General features: G+C 37.5%; 1 protein-coding gene across 3 annotated transcripts in view; it reads right to left on the minus strand.

Moving 5' to 3' along the window:
- Window positions 1-6,363: 6,363 nt before the first annotated feature.
- Window positions 6,364-10,268, minus strand: part of ALG2 (ALG2 alpha-1,3/1,6-mannosyltransferase) — an 11,884-nt gene continuing 7,979 nt past the window's right edge. For all 3 annotated transcript variants that reach the window (XM_072412056.1, XM_072412054.1, XM_072412055.1), the window contains one exon: window positions 6,364-8,915. In XM_072412056.1, coding sequence (XP_072268157.1) covers window positions 8,007-8,915 — 909 coding nt within the window. In that variant the 3' untranslated portion in view covers window positions 6,364-8,006. The remainder of the gene's footprint in view (window positions 8,916-10,268) is intronic.

Consider the following 10,268-nt stretch of genomic DNA (forward strand, 5'->3'; position numbering starts at 1 on the left):
TGGTTCTGTACATTACCACAATTATTTTTAAATGAAACAACTCAAATGCAGTTGAACTGCAGATTTTCAACTTTAATTCAGTGGGTTGAACAAAAAGATTGCATAAAAATGTGAGGAACTAAAGGCTTTCTAATGGGGTGGTGTGGGCAATTCCTTCATTATGTCATTATCAAATAAACAGATAAAAGGCCTAGAGTAAATTTGAAGGGGGGGGGGGGGGGGAAGGGGGGGGGGGGGTGCTTGTATGTGGAAGATACAGACAACATGTGGTCAAAGGAGCTCTCCATGCAGGTGAAACAAGCCATCCTTAAGCTGCAAAAACAGAAAAAACCATCGGAGAAATTGCTACAATATTATAAGTGGCAAAATCTACAGTTTGGTACATCATGAGATAAAAAAACAAAGCACTGGTGAACTTTGCTCAAAAACATCTAAAAAAGCCAGCACATTTCTGGAAAAACATTCTTTGGACAGATGAAACCAAGATCAACCTTTACCAGAATGATGGCAAGAAAAAGTTTGGAGAAGGCGTGGAACAGCTCATTATCCAAAGCATAGCAGATCACTTGAAAAACATGGCGGAGGCAGCGTGATGGCTTGGGCGTGCATGGCTGCCAGTGGCACTGGGACACTAGTGTTTATCGATGATGTGACACAGGACAGAAACAGCAGGTGTTCCGAGATCAAATCCAGCTAAATGCAGTCAAATTATTTGGGAGGCGTTTCATAATACAGATGGTCAATGACCCAAAACATACAGCCAAAGCAACCCAGGAGTTTATTAAAGAAAGGAAGTGGAATATTCTTGAATGGCCAAGTCAGTCACCTGATCTGAACCCAATTGAGCATGCATTTCACTTGTTGAAGACTAAACCTCAGGCAGAAAGGCCCACAAACAAACAGCAACTGAAAGCCGCTGCAGTAAAGGCCTGGCAGAGCATTAAAAAGGAGGAAACCCATTTTGGTGATGCCCATGAGTTCAAGACTACAGGCTGTCATTGGCAGCAAAGGGTTTTCAACCAAGTATTAGAAATTAACATTTTATTTTGAGCTTTTGAATTTGTCTAATTACTTTTGAGCCCCTGAAATGAAGTGATTGTGTTATTAAAATTGAATTAAAGCTGAAAGTCTGCAGTTCAACTGCACCTGAGTTGTTTCATTTAACATTAATTGTGGTAATGTACAGAACCAAAAAGAAAAAAGTTGTCTCTGTCCAAATATTTATGGACTTAATTGTAGATGTGCCATGAGCAGACACATTTTTTTAGGAAAAATTAACCATGACTATTGTAAATATATACCATGAATATTGTAAAATATTTATTTATACATTTTAAATTATTCAAACACAACATCATACAGGCATTGCCTGGAATATTATATTTGCAAGATATTAAGAAATAAATAAAAGATTGCTTTCTTACCAACCTGGGAAAATATGAACATTTTTGCTTTTGCAAATCTACTTTAGGATTCTGTAAACTAGGTAAGTTTAATGGATCCAAAGTGCTATGATGTGGATGAAAAGGATTTGCCAGTGTAGTAACTAGATTATTAATAAAATATTTGTAACATAAAGTTCCAATGAGTATGAAAATCGCTAAAATGTAAGGGAAAACAAGCAACTGCTCTGGTTACTCACATGCACCTTAAAGCAGATCTTACAGTAAAGTCCACCTAAAAGCAACCCATTGCATTGGGTCCCCCTACACTGCAAAGGATGAATGCTCATTAGGGTATAGGCTAAAACAATATGATTTAATATTTACCCTATTGCTCACCCCCCTGCAGCTAGAACTTTCCTATTATCTCTGACACTGTGGAATGTGGTTGGTTCCTTGTCTGCTGATGCTGCCTTGCATGTGATAACATGAGAACGCTTGTGGCAGGCACCAAGTGGATTGCACAGATTGGTGGAAACTTCCTAAATCAAGGGAAATATTGCAGTTTATTCCTCTACACCTAGACTTACAGGAAATAAATGTTTGCAGTGGGCAAAGGTTCCACTTCAAAGATTATTCATTTCTGCTATCTGGTATAGTAGGGCTTTAAAAGTAGAACTAAAAAAAAAAAAAAAAACTTCCGCAGATCGCTTGATCCCTGGGAGGTTCCCTGGATTGGGTCCTGCGCCATCCAGTTATCAGTGTTCGTCCCGACGTGGAGGAAGCCATATTCTTTCCTCTACTTCCATGTCATCTGATCTTGCTCTACGAGTTCAGGTGAGGTAGCCTGCGGTAAATAGGGAGAAAAAAAAAAAGATTGCCGATCTCACTGTGCATCCTTGAGATCGCCTTGCATAGAAGAAGCTGCCCCAAGCCTCCTGGGATGTGTGACGTGGGTGGAGGCTCTGTGATCCCATTCTGTCTTTATCACTGCATCGATGAAGACACAAGGGAAGGGGGAGTTGTCTACCCTTTTATGTAAGGTAAAAGTTACCTTCTTTTTTTAGTTTAGGCCTGCTTTAAGTGTACATCAAGGCAATATTAGAATCACAAAGATGACAAAAGTGTTTTAAACCCCCTTCAAAAAAAGAAGGTAATTTTTACCTTACATAAAAGGGCGGACAACCCTTTTATGTAAGGTAAAAATTCCCTTTTTTTTTTTTTTGTTAAGGCCTGCTTTAAGTGTACGCAATATTAGGATTCACAAAGATGCCAAAAGCATTTATATCCCCTTCAAAAAAACAAGGTAATTTTTACCTTCCATAGTGTAATGCGCCTGGGCACACAAACCACGACCAACTCCAGATACCCTTAAATCAGGCTTTATTCAATATAATACAGCACAGCAAGGGTTAAGTCCAATAAAGCGAAGTACAGGAGGATAAGGCAAATGCAGGTCAAGAACAATCCGAAGTCAGGGCAGGCAGCAAGCAGAATGGTCAGTAACAATCCGAGGTCAGGGCTGGCAGAGTTCAAGCAAGGTGAGTTTCAGACCAGGTCACTAAGGTAATGACAAACAGATAAACTTTAAACCACATAGAGACACACCCAAGCACACTGTGTTAACAGAGGCTATAGCGGGCAATGGGGTGATGGACAGGCTCTCCTTAAATAGCCAGGATGACCAATCACCTTGCGCCACCTGGCACTGTCTGATGGGAGACTGAGTAAATCCCCTGCAGCTGATTGGCCGCAGGGAATTCAAACTAACTATGTCCCGCCCTGGGGCGAAGCAGCCGAGTGCCACGCCCTCGGGGGGTACAAGAGGGACGCATGGTAACACGCGCACCTCTTCCCACAATACCCCTAGGACGTGCACTACTTTGCACTTGCACAGTGCTGGGAGCAGGAACCACATTCAAAGGGATGCAAGGGCTGCTGCCTGGCTGATCAGTAATTAGTCCAGGGCGGATCCCTCCGCCTGCAGAGACAGACAAGCTGTGAGCAGAGGAGCAGCCTTGGTTATTATGCTGCTTGCTACTGAGGGGTCTCCCTCTGTGGCTGGGAACCCCAGGGACACCGCAGGCTCGCAGGGCGGGTAAGTTCCTTACACATAGAAGGGTAGACAACCCTTTTATGTAAGGTAAAAATTACTTTCTTTTTTAGTTTAGGCCTGCTTTAAGTGTATGTCAAGGCAATAATAGAATTCAAAAAGACGACAAAATCAATGAAGCACTAACAGTGCATGTCCTCAGTTACAGCTTCCTATCAAGCAAGAAATATAATGAGCAGTATAACAACTATATCATCAAAATCTCATCCAAATCTTGAGTCAGAAGTACAGTGCCCTAAACTCACACTGCCATTATACAGCTATGAGGCTGTAGGCACAGGGTTGCATACATGTAGAAAGGAATGCAGTTATTTTTCAGGTCCTGAGTCTTCTTACGTTTTTTTTTTTTTTTTTCAATCTTAATTTACCATGGATATTTATTGGCAGACATACAAGTACCTTTATCTGCCACCTAGCTGACAACATTCTTTATCATCCAAGAAAATATCTGGCATTTACTTATGTTTAATATAATGCAAACTGGTTCATTCTGAACACAAATATTTTACTGGCTGCACTGGATAAAAAGAATGTTGGTACAAAAATATTAAAAAATAAAGATTGCACAGCACTGTCATGCATATTTTACAGACCGTGACACTATAAAATACAAAATTGAACATATCCATTGGGTTTTGTAATAATTTTCAAAGATTTGATTGTGTGCATTTTAATGGATGGATGCTGGATGCTTGCATTTTTAATAGTTGCTCACAACCTAGGCAACATACAGAAACAGAGCAAAGTTCTCTGCTTCTCCCTGTAGATTACATTTCTTCCAGTACCTAGTAACAAACCTAAACTAAATCTCTAAATTGTCCAAGTAGGGCAACACAACAGATTTACTAGGATCACTTTTATTTCAGTGTATTACTCATTCTTATTCTACCATCAACATGTTAATGTGTATGTCAACCCTATCAATACACTTTTTTCTTTTTTTACTCCCCTTTTATATGTTAAATATACCACTGAAATTGTTTTGTTCATTTTGTAGCACCTATGAGATGTCTGTTGAATCTGCAGGAACTCAAATAAACTTTAAACTTTCTGTGCAATTTGGCTGTGCTGCACTAAAAAGTAATGTTATCAGATCTTGCCCACCCCACCTTTGCAAACTACAAAACAGTTCTTCCTATGTTACAAAGATTATGATGGAATGTAGTCAGAATCAATAGTAAGTTGCTAAAGGTTAAAACAGTTCTCATCCTTAGATACGGTGTGCAAGCATTGTTGCCCTAGGTATAACAGGCAGGAATAAAAAGTAAAAGTAAAGGAAAAAAAATACACAAAAATTAAAGTAGCCACCATATCTATGATAAATTGCAATATATTATATTTTTGTTTGTGGATTTACACACTTTAATTGTCTTAGAAACAGACCAATTGAATCAGAATAATACCTCCTGCCATTTCACCAGCTAATCAAGCAAAAAACACACATATTGTCCTTTAAAGGGAACAATGGCTTCCATCCCGAAATCCTGGAATACAAAATTGTCTGCCTTTTTCAGCTCTATTACACAAAGGATAGAGAGATTAGTGCTTTACAGACAGCGTGACAAAGGAACTGAATTTCTTAACAGGTATTTTCTGTATTTGCAGAAAATTTTGTAAGCCTGAAAAAAGGTCAAACGCAGGACAGAAAGACAAACTGCAGATCAACTGTAATGGTCTATGAATCTGAATCCTCTTAGAAGCATCCAAAATTTTAAACCACTGCCATGAACATTAAAATATTAGCTAAAAACATTAAAGTCAGTCAACACAGCCCCCTATAGTGTGTTTGTTTGCAACTAGCATGACAATATTTTTTAAACGTGTCCAGCTTTACCTATCTCTTCACCAGAGCTAGCCAATGGTTTCTCAAATGAAACTCTTGTAAACTACAAATGGCTCCTACTTTTGATTGTTCTTTACAGTTAAGCAATCCACAAACACAGCAATATTTACACTTTAACATGTGTTAATGTTAAATACATGTTAATGTATATAAAAGAAAGGATGTAAGTTGAACTACATTGTCATTTGCACACTACACCACATAATTAATGTTTCATTATTATTGCGTCAGTGTTCTACCTTCCCCCTATATTTTGTTCCAACTTTATAATGCCTGGATTGCTAGAATATCCAATTTTTTTTTGTATTATGCATCAAGTGCTGATTTCATTGCGCATGTGTGAGATTGAGCACATTATAGGAAAGTTCCCGACGATACATTCCTAATGTCAGGCATGGGCAAAATGAGCAGCTCACAGCCACCTGAGAATATGCAAGGAGGCTGTGGATTTACCCTGCAGTTTTTACCACCATGGCAGCAAAGACGAAAGGGGAGGGGTCCTCCCCCCAAAATTAAAAAAAAACACATTCTTTTATTATAAAAAAAAGAGGAATGTCACCTTTTATATAATGTTAAAATGTGGTGATGCTTTAAGACCATCATGCATGTGACGGGAAGTAGGGGGTAGGACAGTCAGTGACCCCCCCCCCCCTCCCATCATCACTGGCCAAATTCTTTGGGCAAAAAAAAAAAACTGCCTGTTAATTTTATCTACCTGCAGTGTGATAGATGTGTGTAAAAAGTCTGCTTGTCATATTCTGCAGCCTAACAACTCACCATGTTCAATCCTTCAGATCTCCTAAATTTTTGGTAATGACTTGAAAATTTTAGGGTGCTAATACCCAAAATTTCAGTAAAGAATTTCAAGATATGGGGATTACAAGTTTAAAAAATTGTGAGGATTGAACATTTGTGTTGATGTTGCATAAGAAAATGCAACATAGGGACCCCCAGGGGCCACTTACATAGCAGGTAGCATTGGGGTGGGAGCCCTACAAAAAAAAAACTCATATAAACGCAGTAGGAACCTTTGCATGCTTTTTTTTTATTAAAACGTTTGTGTAGACCCAGCCTTAATATGTAAAAGACAACGAAACAGTGCACAACAGGACAGAAAAATAAAGACTAATCAAAGAACAATCGCCAAATGTTAGCAACAGTGTCAACCAAAAGAGAATAACAATGAAAAAATATTTAAGTGAAAGTTGGTTTGCCTTGGTCCAGGTTTGTGATAGAAGATTCAGTAGTTGTTCAGAGGGAATTTATGTTCTTGTGTCCATACTATTAGACATTAGTGTTGGTCGAATATCTCACCTTTGGATTCGACAGCTATTGAATCGAATAGTGAGATATTGTTTGGGTGACCGAATGTTGAATTTGAACACCAATGAAAGTCAATAGTGAGAGAATTTGGGTTATTTGTGGGGACTATTAAGGGCTGCAAGAGCAATCAGATTGCTCCCCGGGGATCCCACACTCTTCTCAATGATTGCAGCCGATGCCCTGCACTAGAGGTATCTCTTACTCTGTAACACACTTTCCAGCAAAGTAATATGATATATTTGTTACATTTTTTTCACAGTGGATAAAAGAAAAATGTAACAAATGTATCATAATATTACTGCTGGAAAGTGTGTTACAGAGTAAGAGATATGTCATTGTAGGAAAACCTGTAAAAAAAAAATACATATTTTTTTTTTTATCCTAATTTTTGCAGTTGAAACTCTTTTCTGGGTCATGTCTATCCGAATTCAAACAGCCATATTTGGGTCGAATATAAGGACAACCCGAATTCGAACACCAACACTCTTAGACATAAGCCTTAAAGAGCGGCTCTAACTTCCACTGCTGTACCTTTAAAGGGGAATCTCATTGGTACTCTCCCCAATATTGCACCAGTGCATAAGTCCTTTAAATGTATGCTTTATTTACTGCAGTATATATTCTTGAAAGATAGCCACTCTTTTAGCAGTTTTCACAATGATTTTAAATATATTTTTCCGTATTGTCACAATTTTTGGTCCTAAAGCAGCTTCAAACAATTGATAACAGTAGCTAGTCATTAGTATAGGAATATTTGACAATCCAAATTTGATAATTTTTAATTCATTGTCATACATTTGAAACACCACATTGTCAAGCAGAGCTACAAAGCTGAAGAAGTTTTTTTGACTAGACTTCTGTTCCTATACTCTAACCAGCCTTTATTGTGCATAAAGAACCTCTCGCCTAATTTATTAAAGCTCTCCAAGGCTGGAGAAGATACACTTTCATCGGTAAACCTGGGTGATGCAGCATGAATGGATCTGGTTCAGGATTGAAAACATTTGCTAACAAATAGCAAATGACGTTTAAGAAATTTATTAGATTTGCCAGGACATCCAGGTTTACTGATAAAAATATATTCTCCATCCTTGGCATGCTTTATTAAATAAGGCCCATAGTGTCTTGGCCCGTCAATCCCCCGCCATGTCCAAAGTTTACTTTTTTTTCTTCATTTGTTCATTCAGCTGCACATATCGTGAATGCCTTTATAAGTGTAATTGTCCTTTAGGGTGATTTTACAAAGTACCTTTTAAAGTAAGAAAAAATGTGATCACATATTCTGTGTAACAGTGCTGTTTTTCTCATACATCCTTGTTCAGTAACAAACCAATTTATTTAAAAATCAGTTATATTCAGTTAGTTTACATACAAAGTGATAGATCTGATCAGTAAATGCTTCAGCAGAAAATTTTTCTAGAACTCTTGCATGTCCTGACTTTCCCATGGTTGTTTTAAGTGAAGGGTTTTTAACAAATTTTTCCATGGCATCAGCAAATGCTTCAGCATTAGGGGGGCACAAAAAACCGGTCACATTATTCACAACTGATTCGAGAGGGCCACCTGAATTGACAGCTATTACTGGGCAGTGCATGTACATAGCCTCAACGGGCACAATGCCAAAATGTTCATTACTGGGAGTGTATAATATGCATGTACAGTTATGAAAAAGATTAAGTTTTTGCCTGTCAGAAAATGATCTTAGAAAAGTAATATGATTACCAATTTCATTTTCTTCTGCAAAGTTTTTTAGCTCTTGATAATGTTCAATGTTCTCCCTAACTCTCTCATCATAACCCCCAGCTACAATGAGGTGAATTTTTTTCCAGTCGCTAAAATTCAGATTAGCCTGAAGAGCACATAAGGATTTAAGAGCAAGTGTAAGGTTTTTCTTGCGCTCATATCTATTGATTGACAGAAATACAATTTCTCTGCCCACTGGAACAAGTTCGCTGAGGTCATCAAAAAAACTACATTCAAAGTTTCTAACATTTAATGATGGATATAAGACATCTGGCTGAATATGAGATAATGAAGAAAAGGTTTCCTGGAATATTTTAGCAGTGAATTTGCTGTTGACTACAATGCAGTCAGCCATGCCGGTTGTTTTCTCTTCTAGCCAGTCAATGGGAGCTCTGTAGATTTTCTTAATCATGGACACCCTCTGAGTAAGGAGCTGATCAGGAAAATGACAATAAAATAAAACAGGCTTCCAGTTTCTAGCCAGTTTGAAAACTGGAATGCATGCAGATACCTGTAACAAAAAATATGAACAAAAATCAGAAATGCACCATGAGTTACACATGACTGCAAATGTTTAACTAACTTTATCTTCTCTTACCTAATTAAAGCAAATTTTATTGCATTAAAGTTCCAGAGAAGAATGTTTTTTGCTGGTTTTCCACATCAGTTTTGCTCTTTGTATATTTTGTTACAATAGCTCTTGGATTTAAAAAACATATATATCTATGTTCCAACCATCTTCACTCTGTACCTCACAGCCTTTACAATGAAACTATCACTGTCATTTATACATAGGGGTGAGCAGGCTGCTGCGGCAAGATTTGATGTTGGCACTAGAGAGGCTGGAATGGTTCAAATATAGGAATGAGGCTGCAGCTTGCATTCACTGTAAGTAAAAGGGGTCTCAGGAATTTTTTGACACTGGCAGCCCCCTAACAACTTACTACATCACAAAAACTTCACAATCTAAAGACAATCCAATCTAAGCCTATTTACAGATGACATCCTGCTGAACCCAAGAAGACCCTCCTCTCTGGGTCCTATACAAATTCTAGTTAAATAAGGGTGTCTTGCAGCAAAAAATGTAATTTGTATGTTTATTCACAGAAAATCTCATAAAAGGAAACAGAACACGTTTAGTTTGTGTTCTTTTTTTCTTTCATGCATAGGAAAAAGCCTATTTAAATGGTTACCTTAAAAATCATTGTGCGGTTGTACCATATTGCTCTCTTAGGTCTCTCAAGCACTAATTTTTTAAAAACATCTAGTTTTTTTTGTTTAACTTTTATGCCCCTAAATATTCATTCTGTTTATGGTTTCCACCCTGCCTATATTACGCCAAATTAGAAGAATATTCAGAAAAATAAATCTGCTGCTTTTATGTATTCTTTTCAAACTTTCTTCCAACACAAAAATATTGAGAGCACCATCCATAAACCATATAATCCTTGGAACATGTTGCAGACAATGAAACCTAGAAGACAGACTGACAATTTTCCATATTGTAAGCAGCCACCCCCCTTTCATTTTTAAGTATGTTTAAATATAACTTTACACCACCTCCAGTCCTCCAGTGTCCAATAAAACAAGACTACCTGACTTTTTGTTAATGAAGTTCCCACAAATATATTAGGCTTGAGTAATCCAGATATGTTTTGCAATATTAAATGAACCAAGCCTTCAGCTTATTTATTCTGATTTCATATTTGATCTATTTCAAGTGTATCGTTGTTAAACTTCTATCAGTCAATCAATACACATTCAAAATGCATGTGTGTGAGAATTGTGTGTACTGCTGTGTCCAGATTGCTATCTATATATATATACACACACATATACATATATATATATATATATATATATA

This window comes from Pyxicephalus adspersus, chromosome 5, assembly GCF_032062135.1.
Source record: "Pyxicephalus adspersus chromosome 5, UCB_Pads_2.0, whole genome shotgun sequence".
NCBI classification, from domain to species: domain Eukaryota; kingdom Metazoa; phylum Chordata; class Amphibia; order Anura; family Pyxicephalidae; genus Pyxicephalus; species Pyxicephalus adspersus.